Below are 19,208 nucleotides of genomic sequence, written 5' to 3'. Positions count from 1 at the left end.
TGACTTGTACTTCCCCTGGGGAAAAATCAAGGAAGGAGTCATGGAGGAGGAGACATTTGAGTTGTTCCTGAAGGATGCATAGGAGTTCACTAGCCATGAGGCAGAGCCTGGGTGAAAGCATAGTGGCAAGGAAGTACCTAGAGTGTCAGGAACAGGCAGTGAGGCTTTGGGGGCTGGTGTGGTGGGCTTGGTGAGGCTGGAGAGTTAGGCGGGGGCCAGGGAGGAAGGCTCTCGCATATGTGTGCATCCGTCCTTGTGTCTCTGTGCCTCCAGCCTGTGAGCCTCACCGTGTTCTCCACCTAGTCCAGGAGCAGGACTTTAGGGAGTATTTGCTGAATGCTCTTGACGTCATTGACTCAGCCTGCAGCTGAAGTGGCTGCCCACCGGATTCTAGCGGGAGGGAAGGTGAAGGTTCACTGGAGGCCCCTGCCTGCCTTCTCATGGATATAACAAGCATTCCAAAAGCAGGGCTGAGACTTCAGTCTTTGGAGACCCCGCCCACTGGCTGGTCACAGGTCCTAGGGCTACGGAATTTGGGAGCTAGGATCTACTTGGCACACCTGGCCAGGGGCTCCCTGCCTGGCCCTCCCTCCAAGGTGCATCTTTGTGGCAGCCCCAGAGGAGCCAGGCGTACCTATAGCCTTAGTTGGGGTGCTGCGAGAGGAACAGGGCATTTTCAGGACACTGGATATGAGGGCGGAAAACCAAAATGATCAGGCCTCTCCCTTGGCTGTGGCTCCTGTAACAGAGCCTGGGCCAGGTGGCTACCAGGTGGCAGACACACCTCTGGGTGAGGAATTGTCTGTAGGAGGCCCCAGCCCAAAGCTTCAGGAAAACAGCGGTTGGTTATGCAACCAGGGCCGGGCTGGGGAGGCTGGAGCTGGCTGTGTCTGGGGTCTTTAATGCAGTGAGTTTGTGTTCCCAGGATGGCCAGGGTCTATCTCAGCCACATGTCTACAGACCACCACTGTCCATAGGAGAACTCCATCCACTTCCTCTCTGTCAGTGAACGGGAGTAAGATCCCAGCCCAGCCTTCTACTAACTCCTCTTGTGTGACCCCAGACAGCTTACCTGGGCCGTCACTATTGAGAGACTTGTCCGTACGAAGCACTCCCGCTGTGCCCAGAACACAGTCCACATTATATAAGCTCCTGCTTTTATGATTATGGACCTGGGTCCCCATCCCAGCCCTGCCACCTCTTGGTGACATGAACTTAGCCAAGCCACCCAAGAGTTCAGGGCCTCTGATTCATCATCTAAGACATCCAGATCATAAAACCTCCCTCACAGGGCTGTTGTGAACATAAACGAGATTAAATGTGATAATGATAATGGGTGTTGAGCACTGAGCCGGGTGCCAGGCATAGAGTAAGTGCTCAATAAACGGCAACTATTATCATTATTATGAGTCGTAACTCTAAGTAACCACTCGGTGGGGAGCAACGGGACATGAGCCCGCTTCCTCCACCACCTGGGCCCTCCTCTGCGCTGAGTCCCTCCTGGCCAGTATGGGGTCGGAGAGCTGCAGCTGCCAGTGTGATGCAGTGGTCCTGGGAGACCATGGATCCAGGGATTCAGATGTAGCTATGTGGTCCTGTGGCTGAGAGGCTGGAGCACTTGAAGAGCTCAGTGGGGGCCTGGGTCAGTTCCAGGAGCAAGGAGTTTCTTTAGGGCTGGAAGGAGCTAACCAGGGGCCAGAAGCCTAGTGCTTAAGCTTAAGGAAAGCTCGGTGCAGGTCAGGGAGCCCTCCGGGTGCAGTGGGCTTCATCCACCCTAGAGCTTCCTCCTTCAGCAGGTTGGTCCAGGGACGGGGCCCTGGGGTGTACACCAAGCCTGGGAGATTTTATGAGGGTTGTGTCTGAGAACTCCTGATAGAACCGTTCACTGATTCCTTTTCTCTTTTTTTTATTGAAGTATTGTCAATTTGCAATGTTTCAGGTATACAGCAAAGTAATTCTGTTATACACGCATATATATCCTTATTCTTTTTCAGATTCTTTTCTATTATAGGTTATTATAAGATATTGAATGTAATTCCCTGTGCTATACAGTAGGTCCTTGTTATCTATCTATTTTTATTTTATTTATTTATTTGGCTGTTCCAGGTCTTCGTTGCAGCATATGAGATCTTAGTTCCCCGACCACAGATTGAACCCAGGCCCCCTGCCTTGGGAGCAAGGAGTCTTAGTCACTGGATCACCAGGGAAGTCCCTATCTATTTTATATACAGTAGTGTGTATCTTAATCCCCGACTCCGAACGTATCCCTCCCCGCCGCCTTCCTCTTTGGTAACCTGAAGTTTGTTTCCTATGTCTGACGCACAGTGATTTCCATCCTCACACGCCCCTGGGAGACTCAGTGCTGTTACCTGTCCCCACAGAAGACCCCGTGAGACCCGAGGTCCCCTTAGAGGTCGGGAGGGACAAGTGTGGAGTCCCCACCGGGCCGCCTGACCAGGGTCTTTGGAGCACCTTCGTTCAGCCTTTCAAAACCCAGGCTCTCTTTATGTGGAAACCTTCTACCTTTTTAAATGCTGTTTGAAATTTCAAAGCATTTTATGTTTGAAAAAAGTGAGCAGGACACTCTTGGAAGCATGCAGTGAGGGACGCACCCCAGCCTGGGGGGTCTACATTGACCCCTCCCTGCCTGAGCCAGGCCGGCTCTGGAAACCATCCCCGGCCGTCCCCTCCAGCCCTTCGTCCTTTCCACGTGTGTGTGTAATTCATTTCCACTCTGTGTGCCCGCATCAGCCGGCTTCAGTCCCGGCGGGGCTCAGAGCTGCTCTGTCCATGCAGGCCAGCCTTGGTGTGTCTCTTCCCTGGAAGGGGCTGTGTGCCCACGTGTCTGCGACATGCCTGCTGAAGGAAGGAGTGAATTCCTCGAGACCCATGTCTCATGCTGTCTCCCTTTGATCATATGTTATTAGATCTTCTGGTTTTTAAAACCTCCCTCTCAGTTTCAGAGTGAAAAACTGTCTCCACTCCTTTGCCCAAACTCTTATTTGCAGCCAGGGCTGCCTCTGCTTGCCCTCCTGTCACCCACCCTGCGTGCCTTGGGTGCACTCTGGGGCCCGTCAAGACAGCTCAAATCTTTGCTTCCCACGTTTGCCTGGAAAAGAGGCAAAAATCAAGCATGGGGGTCCCTGTTTTGAGAGGCGATGCTGAGGACAACCAGGACCAGGAAGAATTAATGGGGGCAGGTGGGGGTGGAGAGGCAGTGGTCCCCCCATTTCCTGGCGGCTTCATCCTGCCCGAGGTACCCCAGCCCCCATCAGACACACAGTGGGGCACGAGCATAGAGATGATCCCAAAGCACATCTTAGGTGTGATCTCTCAGTCTGCACTCATGAGTGTTCATCTCGAGCTCCTTCCATCTCCTTTTAAAACCTCCTCTCCACTCAGGAGGCAGTGCTGACTGTAGCAAGTGGCAGGCGGGCGGAAGGCGGTATTTTGGAAGCGAATCCTGAAATCTGCAGTGCTGCCTTTCAGCTGGGAGGGGTGGCTGGCGGCTGGGGGCTGCCCAGGGCTGGGATTAGCAGGTGGTCCCCAAGTGGCATCAGTGGCTCATCTGGTGGTGAGCGGGGGAGGGCCCACTGGGAGGAGGCCGGCCCTGTGTGGGTTAGTGCACCTGCCATCCACAGCCGGGATGCAGGACGGCTGCTTATCCCTGGCACAGGACTGGGGTGGAAAGCAGAGACTTGTCTTCCTTCTGAAACTCTTCTCTGGTCGCCTCCTGGCTCCTGTCTCAGGCCAAGCAGCAGGTGGCTGGCGTTCTTAGAACTGTGCATCTTAGGGCCCTAGTGACTCCGTATTTGTAGTGGTCAGGGTTTGGGTCAGCCTACCCTCTGCCCCACTGGCCCCCAGGCTGTGTCCCAATGACAAGAGGAGGGGCCTGGCACTACGCCCTCTCCCACTTGAGACTTGACCGAATCTGGAGTTCTGGAGAAGGGGCCAAGGTCCAGGGAACCAGCCTTGCCTCCATTTGAGCTGCCAGGGAGGAAGGAAGGCTCGGATAAGTCTTGTCTGGGCTGAGACCTGGGGCTCAAACAGCATGGGGTCCACATCCCAGTTCCCTATGGTCAAGTTACTTAGCCTCAAGCCTCAGATCCCGAGTTTATAAAATAGGGACAATACCCACTTCCTAGGGTGGTTGTGAAAATGAAATGAGATTCTACATAAAACACCTACCTCGATGCTTGGTGTAGCAACCAGGCTCAATAAAGTATGTAAGTATTTATAAGATGTATTGGGTTGGCCAAAAGGTTCACTCAGATTTGTCTATAACATCTTACAGAAAACCCTAAACAAAATTTTTGGCCAACCCAATACATCAGTATCTAGTTAAAGTCATTTGGCAACATGCCCCGGGTTTCAGATACCAAGTCTCGCTGCGGCAAGGAGGCCATGTGTAGCCCCTGCACTCCAGCCCTCCAGGCTGGAGATGAAGCCTGACCGATGTCTCGGAGTTGAGCAGGGCTGAGGCTGCAATCAGAGGGGTCGCTGACCCATTGGCACCAGCTACAGGGTCTGGGCATTGGAGGCAGTTGTGCACGTGATTTCAGCTTCTTTAATCCATCCTGACCCACAAAAATCTAGATCTGGCCAAAAACTTAAGTTGGGGCAAGTGATTTCGGGAAACATTTAGCATAAGCTTCATTTAAATAGGAATTCTGCTTACCCATTTAAAATAGATTTTGATGTAGCACAATTCAATGTGCATTTTGGCCTGTTCCTTCCAGGTATTTTTCTGTGCATGTATTGACTTCTAGATAGCTACAAACACATATACATTTATATGGGAGAGAAACGCACTAGACTTTCTGTTTATAACTTGCTTTCAAAACTTCATTTATTGTGAACGTTGTTCCGTGTCAGTAAATACACGGTTCCGTCGTGACCGTTTTCACGTGTTTCATTTATATCATCATTTTTATCGCAGAGTACCTTTCTCCAAAACGCAATCGGATTTTTCTTGCTGTTGAAAATTCAAATTCTAGCACTGGGGACATGGTGGGTGACATGAAATGCACATGCGTGGGCTGACTTCTTGGCGTTGTTCCTGCCTGTGCTGTGATGGTTGTCTGGATGTAGCCATTTCTTTCCCGGGCTTTCCCGGAGGGGGGGGGGGGGACGGGGGAGCGACCACTCTGGGAACATCATTGCTGCCTGGTTCCTAGGGAGAGACCGTCTCGGTGACAAACTTGCGTTGGCTGAAACTCTTGGGCAAGTCCTTTTCCAGATGAGTTTGGCTCATTCATCAAGTCCTCTGCTCGATGGGACCCTCAGTGGGGACAAAGGGCCACGCTTTGTTCATCCTCTTCATTCCTAGAACATCCCCTTCCATCCAGTTGTTGAGTCAATGCTTATTGAATTGAAGCACCAAATAGTTTCAAATTAACCACCTTCATTATTCATTTCTGCACAGTGTGCATTTTTCCAGCCTCCTTGTATGGAACATTTGAGCACAATTTCATCTTTCTCTGGTTGGCTGAGCGTCAGGAACACCGCTCTCTCTGTGATGGATGTTGATGTCGTGGTGAAGCCTTCAGGCTGCTGAGTACCAAGTGCTCTTGGAAGGGTTCAAGCCTTTTCGTTCTCTCCTACATGCAGGCACCGTGCCCACTCCCTTCTTTTTTTTTTTTAATTAATTAATTTATTTTTACATATGTCTCTTCCCTCTTGAACCCCTCTCTCACCGCATCCAACCCCTCTAGGTTGTCACAGAGTACTGGGTAGAGCTTCCTGTGTTATACAGCAGCTTCCCATTGGCTACTTATTTTATATATGGACAGAGGGGCCTGGCAGTCACAAAACAGCTGGACACAACTTGAGACTAATCAATAATATATATGTTTGGATACTGCTCTTTCAATTCATCCCAGCCTCTCCTTCCCCCACTGGGTCCGCAGGCCTGTTCTCTACGTCTGCATCTCTATTCCTGCCGTGCAAAATGAGGCACCTGTTCCCTTCTAGTTGGTGGCAGCTTGGGGACCCTGCCTTGGGCTTCCCTGATTGCTCAATTGGTAAAGAATCCACCTGCAATGCAGGAGATCCCCGATTCAATTCCTGGGTTGGGAAGATCCCCTGGAGAAGGGATAGGCTACCCACTCCAGTATTCTTGGACTTCCCTTGTGGCTCAGCTGGTAAAGAATCTGCCTGCAATGCAGGAGACCTGGGTTCAATCCCTGGGTTGGGAAGATCCCCTGGAGAAGAGAAAGACTACCCACTCCAGTTTTCTGGCCTGGAGAATTCTGTGGGCTGTATAGTCCATGGGGTCACAAAGAGTCGGACACAACTGAGTGACTTTCACTTTCACTTCTCACTTGGGGACCCGCCGTGGAGAATGGGGGCTCTGTGTGGAATGAGTCAGGGGCTCCCAGTGAGGATGTGAAGGCCGGCCTGGAAGTGAGGTGCCCAAGCTCTGTGGTCTCCCAGACCGTGTCGCACCTTTGACTCTGGCCAGCAGTGTGGGATGGTGAAGGTAATGATGTTGGATGGAGGGTGGGGTTCCAGGGAGTCTTGGGGTAACCAAGTAGCCTGGATTATGGGGATGCTGAGGAGGGCGCCCCATAGACCTTGGACCCAGTCTGCACTCACAGGTGGCCTGCAGGATATCCCCGGAGGAGAGGGGAGCAATCAGGAGTGGTCACGTGGAGGGCAGGGCACACATTCCTGCCCCCTATTCTTAGTAAAGGACCAGTGGTGTCATTTCCTCTGTGGGCAGGCCAGCCTGGCTTCATGCTGTACACTTAGAGTGAGGCCAACTGGCAGCTTTCCCAACCCCCACCCCTACCCCAACACTCCACCCTGAACGAGGCTCTTCCCGGTCTGGTCTCCCATTGCTCCACCAGTCAGCATCACTCAGTATGGACCAGGCATTCCTTGCCCCCAGCTGCCAAGTGAGTATTTCCTGTCTCTGTGTGTCTTTTCCCCCAAGCTGGTCAGCACATTCCAGGAGGGACCCCCTCTTGCCTTCTCAGGTGTAATATTAAAAGTAGCTCTTCTTGGGGGACTTCCCTGGTGGTCCAGTGGCTAAGACTCTGTACTCCCTATGCAGGGGCCCAGGTTCAATTCCTAGTCAGAGAACAAAGTCCTACATGCCAAAACTAAAACCCAGCACAGCCAAATAAATACATTCATTAGATATTTTTTTTAGTAGCTCTTTTTTGCTCCTTCGTTTATTCTACAACAATTCATGATGCTGCTACTGGAACCAGGAGGATGAAGAGAAACAGGCATGGCCTCTGTCCTCCAGGAGCTCACAGGGGAAGAGACTGTAGTTACATAGCCAGGAGGATGAGGATAAGATCTCAGTGGAGGAGAAGAGACAAGAGCCTTGTAGGAAAGCTCCAACTGGGTAAGAAGTCAGACAAGGCTTCCTTGAAGGAGCTGTGCTTTTGCCGAGGTCTGAAGGGTAAGTAGGCTGATAAGCAGAGAGTGTGACCAAGTACATCCCAGATGGAACAAGCAGCAGGTGCCAAGGTCCGGTGCAGGAAAAGCAGATAGAGGACCAGGGCCTGAAGTCAGGTCAGCATGGCTGGGGCTGGAGAGTAGAGGGCCAGGCGGTGGAGCAAGAGGAGAGGGGTGCGAGCTGAGGCCACAAGGAGGTGGGTGTGGATGTGGAGGGGGCGGACAGTTTGAGTGAGATTTAGAGTTCTTGGAGATGGATTATTTAGGTGGGTATGAGGGAGAGTGAGGATCAAGGCTGATTCTGGGTTTGGGCCTATATGATTGATGGGTGTGGTATCCTTTACTGAGATGGCCATGCAGTACTCTGGTTACTGCCTGGCTTCTTACCGTGTACTGTGCTGGTGAGCACTTTTGTGAATCAGCTCCCTTGATCCTCCCAGCGGTGGCATGCACCTGCTTGTTACCACCGTTTTCAGGACAAGGAAACAAAGCCCAGAGAAGGTTAGTGGCCAGTCTAAGGTTGCCTCTAAATGGCAGACTCTGTACTCTCCTGCCCCAGAGCCTGTACCCTGTGGCCACACCCTGAGCCACCCCCCTTTCCCTGAGCATGTTCTGGGCCGGGATGCACCTTTGCAAAAGGAACACGTGGAGCATGTGAGTTAGGCCCAGAAGGTAGACTTGGTTTGTCTAACGCTGAGACGCAGTTTCAGGCCACAGGAAGCATGAGACGGTCAACCCCTAGAAGCCGGCACTCACTTGCCCAGGGCAATTCTGCTCAGTGGAAGCCCACTCGGCAGGGAAGCTAGCGGCCTCCCCCAGACCTGGCTGTCCTTGACATGACTGTGCAGTGTTCCCTTTGCACTGAGTTGACGTGGTGGCCGGCTCACACTCCCTCATCTACACAGGGTCATGGGGATGAGCAAGAAAAACAGCCAAGTGGCTTCAGCACCTCGTTCCTCTCTTTACCCCGGGGAGGAGGGGCCCATGTGTGTTTCCTGAGGCCCGGGGCTTATAGGCTTATGGGAGGCCCTGTCCTCGAGGTAGAAGGGTTGGGGCAAACTTTGGGAAGGGCAACAAGAGGCAGCTCTAGGCGGGGAGGGAGATCTCCAAACCAGGTCAGGGCTGATGACTTGGAGCTCCAGGTGGACAGTCTGTGGGCCCCCAGAGAGGCCGAGTCCCAGCCTGGCACAGATCCCAGCCCAGGCCTGGCACAGGAGTGGCTGGGCCCCACAGCACCCAGGGGACCCTTCCCAGACACACTGCACTGCCAAGACCCCAAGCCTGAGATCTTCGTGAGAGCCAGGCCTAATCAGACTGGGGTGGACTGTCCTGCCAACCGGAGGGAGCTGAGCTTGGAGCCGGTTACAGTGTATTTGGAGAAATCAAAGAAAAGTGATGTCTCTTGTACCTGAGCATCGAATGGAGGCCAGTGCAGACACCACCCCCCCATGATGTATCATAGCTCCCCTCCTGCCACGAACTGGCTCCCTACCTCCTGAGGCTCAGCCTCCCCATCGGGCGGTGGCAACATGCTCGGGAAAGCCAAGCTGGTGACATTTCCCTCTCGGCAGAGAGGTGTGCTCCTTGCTCAGTTGGCAGCCTGCAGAAAAGGCCAAGCCAGGGATCCAGCCTTCCCTTAGGGGGAGGGGGAGGGAGAGAGCTCCCCACCCTGCAGGGACCAGGCAGCTTCCAGGCAGCAGAAAGACTGACTGATTAGCTGGTGCGGCTGTTTTGTAAGGAGGAGACACTGTCCCCTAATCAGACTCTGCTGGGTTAGCCGGGACGAGGTCTCAGGCCCCGCCAAGTCCCCCTCTGCCTCCTGGTGCGTTTCATTTGGCTTTTCCCGCTGCTGCTTGTGGCTGTGCATTTGGAGGAAGCAAAATACGCATTTAGAAGTGATGAGCTTAAGCAATTCTGTAGAAGGAAAAACGCCGCAGAAACTAGGTTCTGGCTACTTATGTGTCCAGAGGCTGTTATATAACAGCTCGAGAGGCAGACCTGAGTCTGTTCCTTGGTGTGTGAACGTGAGGACTTTCTCAAACTACTCCCTGCAAGATGGGCCCACTTATGTATACTGGGGTGGCTGGGATGGTTAAGTGAAGGGCCTTGGCATCAAGGAAGTGCCTAAGCGGGCACTGGTATTTCTCACTACATCATCGCCTCACCTTGTCAGGCACACGAGTGAGTTTTCTGCGTGGTTATATCCACGTATATGTTCTCTTTGTTGAATAGCATCATTCCTGCCCGCACTTCCAGGGGCGACGCAGCCTGCCTGTGAAGGCCGTATCCTGGCTGTGTTTGCTCCGCCTCTGGTACTGGGCGTTTGGGTTGTTTCCAGTTCCTTGCTGTTGAACGTCATGCAGCTGTGACTCTCTGCAAGCTTACTTCTTTGATGTGATCCCAACAGGATGTACTTGTCGGGGGTGAATTTCTATCGCGGCCATCCAAGGATGGGTATACATCCTTGGTGCCCCACAGCCAGCTGCTGGGTTCAGATGATCTGTGTCGTTCGGGTCATCTCCCCTTGCGGCTCTGAAGCAAAAACCGTGCCCTCAGAAGATGACGAGGGCTCCTGGGTTATAGTTTTCCCAGCCCCTCAGCCGGGGAGGAAGGGACTGAGTATTTACATTCCTGTGTCCTCTCTCTTGTAGAAAGTCTGCACCAAATGCGGGATCGAGGCCTCTCCCGGCCAGAAACGGCCCCTGTGGTTGTGTAAGATCTGCAGTGAGCAGAGAGAGGTAGGGTACCCGGGCAGTGGGGTGGGGGGAGGGACCGGCCAGGTCGGGGCAGGGCACACTGGCACTGGGGGAGGCTCATAGCTGGTTGCTTGGAGGGGCTTCGCAGGAGGTCAAGGAGGGTGGCCTACCCAGGGCAGCCAGGGGCAAGGGTGGGGAGGGGCAGTCTGCTGGCTTGGCGCTCCCCAGCATAGCGGCCACAGTGGGCCCGAGTTCTGCTCTGCCTGGGGTCCTTGGTTTCCTCAGGGAGCCCCTCGCACTGAGTGTAGGCGCAGGTGACATTTGTGGGGGGTCTGTATTTATCGTAACAGAAATGGCTGCTCTGGGTTGAAGGTTTACTCTGGGCCTCGCACCACGCGAAGTCCTTTACATGCAGGAATTCATTTCATCCCTGTGCAACCCCATGTGTGTGCTCAGTTGCTTCAGTTGTGTCTGACTCTTTGCAATACTGTGGGCTGCAGCCCGCCAGGATCCTCGTCCATGGGATTCTCCAGGCAAGAATACTGGAGTGGGTTGCCACGCCCTCCTCCAAGGGATCTTCCCAACCCAGGGATCGAACCCAGGCCTCTTGTATTTGCAGGCAGGTTCCCAGCGCTACCTGGGAATCCCCCATGCAACCCCACAGATTAGCGCTGTTATCATCCCCTTTTATTGATGGGGAAATGCGGATGCAGGAGGTTAAGCATCTTGTGGTCACCAAGCTAGTTAGTGGGTCTAACACCATGGTCTTGTGATGACGCTGTCCCCAGAGTCCCTTCTGGTTCTAAGTTTCCATCATTCTAGTTCTGATCCCATTTTAAGGGAAGAAATCAAGGCTCATTGAGGACTCTGAGGTGAAAACAGATGGGGAGGCTCGAACCTACGTCTCCTAACCCCCACACCCAGGACTTTCCTCCCTGTACCAGGATGGGAAGTGGGGCCAGAAGAGTGGAGGACATGGTCAGGCTGCTCCTGGGGAAGGTCATGGGTCGGAAATTTCAGGAACAGGAGGAGTCAGGTGGAGGGAGAATGCTCCAGGCTATCCAAATGTGGATTTACTTTTTTTATTTATCTGCTTGATGATTAATATGCGCCTTTCATCCTAAGATCTGTAAAATGTCTTTAGTTACAGAAAGTCCTCAGCCATGACATCCTTGAATCTTGCTGCCCTGCCATCTGAGTCTCCTGGAAATCCTGCAAGATACTTTTCTGAGCCCCTCCATGCATCCTCCATAGCTCCCAACTGTGCTTTCTCAGTTATTTCTTTATCTTTCTGTTTTTAATTTTTGGTCACACCTTGCAGCATGCCGGATCTTAGTTCCCTGACCAGGGATTGAACTCATGCCCCCTGAAGTGGAAGCTCAGACTCTTAACCACCGAACCACTAGGGAAGTCCTCTCTTTATCTTTTCTGAGATACTTGTTGGTAAATTCTTCAGAACTGCCTTGCAGCTCGCTAACTCTTCGCTGGCTGTCTCTCTCATGATAGGGTGTTTTAGAATTAAGGTTTGTCCACTCATCTTGAGTGGGAGTCAGTTTCTCTCTCTCTTTCTCCCCCTGCTCATCACCTCCACCCAGCTCTCCTTGCCAAGTGATTTCAAGTTGCCTCCACCTAGGTCCTAGGTCCCTCAGCACAGGGCCAGCTCTCTTGGGTTAGTGATGAGCTGTGTGTCCGCAGTAATAATGGGATTATCCCTGAAGTCCAACATCAAAGACATAAGCAGTCTGGCCAGGCCCTGGCTATGTGTGTACTTCTTCCAGCCTGTATCAGTGTTCACATCCGTAGATCAGCTTTACTCTTAGGAGAGGGGTGGAGCAGCACCTCTGCTTCTTTCAGCCTCGTTTCCCAAGTGGAGAATGACCAGCCTCCATTCTCAGGAACTCGAGCTCTGGTCCCCCACCTCCCACGGGACACTTTCAGTTCCCATACCCTTGAAAGACCAGCCTTCCAGCTGCTTCCACTTGCCTCCAGACCCTGAGCCCAGCAAGCTGTGCCTTTAGCCCCTCAAAATCATAAATATTGGGAGTTTCTGATCCATCAAGATGTAGACCTTGTTTTTGAGCACAGTTGAGCTTCTTTGTTGGAATCTTCATATATCACTGGCTGCATCTTTGAAATAGGGAAGATAGCAGGCAGGGCCTCTAGATGTGAACTAACACTCTACACTCTATCGCCCGGAAGTCCTTAATTTCTCCTGTTGAAATGGAGACGATAATACCTATTTCATTGGAGATACTGTGAGAATTTGGGAACATTGTTAACAGTACACCAAGTATCTGGAATGTCCAGCCCAGAATAGGTACTCTTTCAATATTAGAGGCCTTCCTCGCTCACCCAGCTGGAAAATCCCCCTTTGAATTTGCGGTTTTCTGGGCTTCAAGGAGTCCCTTTGAAGATGCAGGCATCTCCCCTAAAGAGGGGATATATGTGTATATATGTATGGCTGATTCATTTTGCTGTACAGTAGAAACTAACACAACACTATAAAGCAACTATACTCCAATAAAAAATTTTTTTTAAGATGCAGGCATTCACAAGATAGGAAAATTTCCTAAAACAGTATCTTGTGGGAGACACCTGAACAGGATGAAAAGACACAACCGAGGTGTGGGAGGACAGAGATGAAAGAATTGTCAAGGAAAGGGAGGAGGAGTGAAAGAAAAGACGAATTCAGCGAATGTAATAATTTAGTGGAGGGCTTGGTGAGGGAGCAGCTGCCCCCGTCCGGCCTTTCACGAGTGCCCCTCAACTCATTAATAGTCCTGAGCTACCATGGACAGTGTCCACCACCAGCCTATCCTAATCTCCAGAGCACTCCAACGCCCAGAAAAGTCCAAAATAGCTTAGGATGAATTTTCTTATCTTTCCTACGGCAAAGAATATGAGGCTATGCAGTATGCTATCAGTTTGCCCTTGAATTTCTAGAGGCCGATAAAATGGAGCAAGATCAAGGATGCTGTATCCCCCCTCCACGTGACCAGGCAGACTAGATGTTTAGGAGGTGTGGATGGGCCCTGAAAGTCTTTGTGTCTGAGTCTGGGTGCCTGTGAGTACCATACCCAGATGCTGCATTTTCCTGCCTCCTTTGGGGGTGGGAGAGTGACAGAGTAATTGGTTTCCTAATGCTTTTTTTCCACAGAAAAATATCTAATCACAACAAAGAGATAGCTAAATAGAAAGAGCATTTGAAATGTCATTTTCAGTGCCACACAGAGCCGGTTCTGAATCTGTGATAAAAATGTGGAGTTCTGTCCTACAGAAAAAAAAAAACAACGTCCTAATGGAAGAACTTGCATTTTTTTGCTAGAAGCTCTCTTACCACTCGGCCCCAACACTCTTATGTTCTTTTCCATTTGACTCTTCCCTTCTGTCTTCTTTGTCTGCAATTGTTAAGTGTTTTTTCTGGAGTGAGTTGAATGCTGGTTACATGTCCCGGGGGCGTCCAGTTGGTACCGCTACCTGTTGTGTGCCCCTCGGCAATGCGGTGGTGCCAGCTTTGGGCCCTCTGCTCTGGAGGAGTTTGCAATCTCGTGCATTTATTCATTTGGGTACTCAATGCATATTTACTGAGCATCTTCTATGTGCCAGACAAAAGAGCTCTTCTCATGGGAGATGGAGACCACACACGCGATACCGTAAATTCTGCCACGTCACAGATGATGAAAATGTGCTCAGGGGAAGGGGGCGATGCAGGAGTCAAGGAAGGGCTTACTGATAAAATGGACTTTTGAGCTGAGGTCTGAAATGCACTCTGTGGCTGTGTGGACAGAAAGCATTCCAAGCAGAGAGTACTGCAAGTACAAAGGCCCTGAGGCACATGTGTCCCTGGTAGGTTTGAAGAGCAGTTAGGAGAACTGTGACTGGCGCAGAGTCAGAGTCGGGAGAGGAGGTCAGAGTGTGGCTGGGGTCCCAGATCATATTGGTCCTTGCAGACCTTTGGAAAGATTCCAGCTTTTACTCTGAGTGAAATGGGGAGTCTTTGGAGATCTAAAGTAGAGGAAAGGCATGCCCTGAATACTCCCCCAAGTTTTAAAGGATACTCTGGCTGCTATGTTGAGAATAAATTATAGACTGTAATGTTAGAGTTAGTATCATGATATTTTATCTTTCTTATTTAATATTACCCCAGATATTTCAGTTCTTGACTTGTCACCCTTAGAAGTTTTCACTTTTAAAAATATATACATTTTACTCTTTTCTGATTTTAAGATTAATATGAATCATTGACACTCACAATGTATAGAAAGCATAAAGAAATACAGGCACCCCCAAAATTCATAATCTTACCATCCAGAGGCAATCATTGTTAATGTTTTGGCATAATTGCTTTCTTTTTTCTGTGTCTTTTTTTTTTCTTTGTATTGTTGAACCTCTGTTTTAAAATTAACATTTTAACGTAAGCACTTCTCAGTGTAATCAATAATTCTTTGTAAACGTTCTGTCATATGGATATTCTGCTAATTTAGGCCATCTGAGTTATTTCCTTTTTCCTTCTCATTGCTAATTGCTTTATATATCTGTGTACTTAGCTCTTTGCCCACATTTGAGATTCTGTCCTCAGAATGGATACTTAGAAGGGAAAAATAAACATCAGTACTTACAGTCCCTCTTTTAAATTTTATTTATTTATTCCGGCTGTGCTGGGTCTTTGTCGCTGTGCATGGGGTTTCTCCAGCTGGGGCAAGTGGGGACTGCTCTCTACTTGTGCCCTGTGGGCTTCTCATCGTAGTGGCCTCTCTGGTTGTGGAGCACAGGCTCTAGGCACACGGGCCTCAGAATTTGCAGCACATGGGCTCAGAAGTTGTGGTGCACAACCTTAGTTGCTCCAAAGCGTGTGGGATCTTCCCGGACCAGGGATCCAACTCACGTCCCCTGCATTGGCAGGCAGATTCTTAACCACTGGACCACCAGGGAAGTCCTCACTCTTTTCTTATAGACCCTTGAGATATTGCTTTTGATTTATAGTTTGCTGGTATATGCAATCTTAAGTAATGACATGTGGACAGTGTATTTCTGAGTCTTTTGCTAGTCTAATGATAGCTGTTGCTTTCCTACGAAAAAAGACAATGACTTGACTGATAATGCAATTAATGGTCATCTTTCCCATTCAAAATTCTGTGAGTTTGCTGTCTGTTGTCTAACCGATTGCACGAGCAAAGAGCCACCATGAGGGAGAGGAGGCAAATGTAGCAACTAGGAGAATTGGTACTCAAGGAACTAGAAATAATAGTGAGACTGTGAAAGAAATGTTTGAATTTTTAATTTACTTTTCATTTTTTTGACTGCACCATGCGGCTTATGGGATCTTAGTCCCCTGATCAGGGATCGAACCTGTGCCCCCTACAGTTGAAATGCAGAATCCTAACCACTGGACCACCAGGGAAGTCCAAATAAGTTTTTAAGTTGAGTAAAAGAGATAAGAGAAGCAAGAGAAGTCAAATTGGACCAATAAGACATTTGAAAAATGAGCAAGGAAATTTGAAAAAAAAAAAAAAAAACCAAATGAACCATGTTCATTTCAAAAAATGAAAAATGTTATTAATGAACTTGAAAACTCAATCAAATGATACTTTGGTAATTTTTTAGACCAGTAAACCTTGTCATTCCCATTAACAGCCACAGATGTTTCTTTATCATTTGCTTCTTATTAATTTTTTTTTTTTTGATCCCTGGTTGGCACTCCCAATAGCTAGGAGTCCCTGGCCCCTGATTTCCACTCTGCTAACTGCCATGAAGATGATGTTTTTGTGACCACATGAAACTACAGTCTTTACCTAATTAAATCAGCTGCTTATATAAGCATTCAGCCAGGCAGCTGCCTGTCCCACCTCATTTCCATTCCCTCTGTGAACGGGCATGTTCCTTGGTCACTTTCCTGGTTTCCTTGTTGGTAAATGAATAAACTCTGATATATGTTCAAGATTTAAAGACACAGAAAAGGGACTGAGACAGCCCTGAATAGACTGTTTCGTTTGTTTTCATATTTGGCCATGCCGGGTCTTAGTTGGGGCACTTGGAGTCTTTGGTCTTCATTGTAGCATTAGGGATCTTTAGTTGTGAAATGTGGGGTTTAGTTCCTTGTGAGTGAAAGTGTTAGTCACTCAGTCGTGTCCAACTCTTTGCGACCCCATGGACTGCAGCCCACTAGGCTCCTCTGCCCATGGAATTCTCCAGGCAAGAATCCTAAAGTGGGTAGCCTTTCCCTTCTCCAGGGGAATCTTCCCCACCCAGAGATTGAACCTGGGTCTCCTGCACTGCAGGCGGATTCTTTACTGTCTGAGCCACCAGGGAAGTTCCCTGACCAGGGATCAAACCTGGGCTCCTGAATTGGGAGCAGTCCAGTCTTAGCTGCTGGACCACCAGGGACATCCCCAGTGGACCATTTAACTAGCACATCAGGCACCCCTGAGGAACCCCAAGAGGGACCTGGTGACCCAGAAGACAGTTTCCAGGATGCAGGGTACGTGACAGGATGCAGGGAAGCCAGTTTCCAGGTGCAGGCAGATACATGCCCTGAAGTCAAAGCTCGAACAGGACGCTACAGGCAGACAAGATCTGATGCTCAGCATAAAGTAGTTTTAAAGTCAAGAACGGAGACGTGAGGGAGAAGTCTAAAGCCAGGCTTATGCTTTTGTTCCCTTTTTAATAACCTGGTATATTATTTATGTCTATATTTGGAAATTAATAATTTTATCTGACTAGGCCTAGGTCATTTTCATTGATTTTTGTCTAGGACAAACGTATTTGGGTCTTCGATTCAGGAAAGCTTTTCAATTATGTTTTTGCTTACTGCTTTGTTCTGAAACTCTTCTGCTTTCTTTTGGGGCGCACTTTTTAAAAATTTATTGTTTTTGCTTATTTGGCCCTGCTGGATGTTCATTGCTGCATGCCGGGTCTTTAGTTGCAGCATGTGGGATCTCGGAAGGTCCTCCTGGGAGCACTGTTAATTTGAAGAGTACATTTCCACTCTCTGTCTTCTATATTCATCATTTTCAAGTTCTTTTTATTTTTCTCTTCATTCTGAAAAATCATAAAGCTTTTCATGTCGTTGATTCTTTGTTTTTGGTCTGAATTTGATGGTTTCCTGTGTTTGGTCTTGGTGGTTGCACCTGTGCCTTCACCCCCCTTCTGATGCTGTGAGCTCTGCAGGCCCAGGCTTTACCTGAGACAGCACCGCCCACAGCCCCTCTCCTTTGTCTGGGATTCTGCTCCTCCTCTGAGGCGCTTTCTCTCTGCTGGGACCTGGACCTCTGGCCCTCAGAACTAGGGAGGACTTGGAAAACTGCAGCCAGTTGGTTTAGCTCTCCCCACCCTCCCACAACTGAGCTTTACTTGAAGAAAATATACCTTCCCAGATGCAACTCACCATTGCCAGCTCCTTCCCACTCCCACCTAGTTGCTTTCTGGGAATCTGTGTCCCATCCATAAAGACAGAATTGGAGGAGGGAGGGCACTGGAAACTCGTAGACATACTACACCAGGAAGGCCACCTAGGGGCAGCCCTGATCCTGCACCCTGACCCCTGCCAAGCAGGCAAGGGTGGGTGGACCGGTGTCTCCTGTTTCATCCATCCCACTTGCCTGTCTTCAGAGGGGAGCCTGACTGTAGGCTGAGCATCAGATCGCTTCTGTACTGATGTCTGCGTGCCCTTGATTCACTTGCTTTCTCGGGTGCGTTAGTGCAAGCTGGAGAAGGACTGCATGGGAGCTTCTAACATGACGTTGCAAGCCAGAAATTTATGTCATTGATTGTTTAGCCTCTAATCCAATTCATTAAAAAAAAAAAAAAATGACTCACTCAAAATGGTAATCAGGGGGAAGTTAATTGGAATCCAGATTCCCCAGGAATCTAGAAACCATTCCTCCAGCCTCTAAAATGTCTGCCTTTGGAGTCAGAAGGCTTCTATGAGGATGCAGGCATGCTCAGAGGGGGATGAGCTAGAAAGGGGAGAAGAGCAATTTATAAGTAATGGGAAGCTGATTAGTACAATTAGAGCATTCCTCTCCACTCAGCGTCCATCCATCCGCCGTGCTTTCCCTGTGTCGTTCGGCATCCTGATTATAACTCATCAGAGGCCGGGCTGCACCAACACTCACTGTGTTTCCCCGCAGTGCTTTGCATATAAAAGGTGCTCAGAAGGTTTGTGGATTGAAAGACATTTGCAAAAGAGGAAAGCGGGCTCCGTGTTTGGAGCACCTTAGGACCCTTCCCCAGCAGGGTTTTCTGATTTCCCTGAATGAAGTCTTATCACAGATGACCCTGGCTGGGGTCCCACAGGGCCCCCTGATGCTAAGTCTGTATCTCATCCTCTGGCCCCTCTCTCCTGGTTGTTGATTGACTAGAAGGAGGAACTTGGCTTCACATGGTGGTTTTTCAGTCGTCTCAACCCACCCAGCCTGGAGGGTAACCAGTAGACAGTTAAGGGCCTGGAGGGGAGGGTCCACCTTGGCACAAGCCTTCAGGAGGCTGGGAGGATCAGGGGCTTCCAGGCCCCCCGCCAGCGCCCGTGGGAAGCAGCCATGCCAGCCGAGCCTAGCAGCCTCGTGGCACCTGTCTCCCAGGCGGGCGGCCCGTACTCACTACAGGCTGCCATCTGCTTCCCCACGCTGCTTCTGTTCTGGCCCTGCTGTTACTTGCAGTTTGGATTTTAGCAGCAAACAGCTTTGCCAGAGGGCCCCTCCGGAGGCCCGTGAGTGCGCTCAGGGGTGGGTGGCTGGCGCTGGGGCGAGCGGGGGCGGCTGCCTGAGCGCCCCGCCACCTGCGTCTGGCTCACCCTGGGCTGCTGGCACCGTGGCCCCAGGGGACCCGGATGGTCACACTTCCTCAGTGTATTGGTCACCTCCCACATGCCTCGGCTCTGCTAAGCAGAACTGCTATCGCTGCAGGTCCCTGGCCTCCCACGCAAGCAGAAGCAGCAGGAGGAGGAGGGTCCTGGGACCCCCAGTTTCCCCTTCCTCCTCTGGGGAGGCAGAGTGGTCTCCCACCCTCTCCCTGCTCCTTCTCAGGGTGCCTACCTGAGCCTGTGTCCACGCACAGGAGGAAGAACTCAGTGCTCTGAGAAGCTGTCTGATCCAAGAGGGAACG

At 50.4% G+C, this 19,208-nt stretch overlaps 1 protein-coding gene across 8 annotated transcripts in view; it reads left to right on the top strand.

Annotated features, from left to right (window-relative positions):
- RPH3AL (rabphilin 3A like (without C2 domains)) overlaps positions 1-19,208 on the top strand; it is a 137,820-nt gene that overhangs the window by 73,614 nt on the left and 44,998 nt on the right. For 7 of the 8 annotated variants that reach the window (XM_055576987.1, XM_055576982.1, XM_055576985.1 and 4 more), the window contains one exon: positions 10,062-10,148. The exons of the other annotated variant lie outside the window; for it this stretch is intronic. In XM_055576987.1, coding sequence (XP_055432962.1) covers positions 10,062-10,148 — 87 coding nt within the window. The remainder of the gene's footprint in view (positions 1-10,061; positions 10,149-19,208) is intronic. 8 annotated transcript variants of the gene reach the window in all.

The sequence above is a fragment of the Bubalus kerabau genome, chromosome 4, assembly GCF_029407905.1.
Source record: "Bubalus kerabau isolate K-KA32 ecotype Philippines breed swamp buffalo chromosome 4, PCC_UOA_SB_1v2, whole genome shotgun sequence".
Classification (NCBI taxonomy): Eukaryota; Metazoa; Chordata; class Mammalia; order Artiodactyla; family Bovidae; genus Bubalus; species Bubalus kerabau.
The sequence above is the reverse complement of the archived record's forward strand: the minus strand, read 5'-3'. Positions and strand labels throughout refer to the sequence as shown.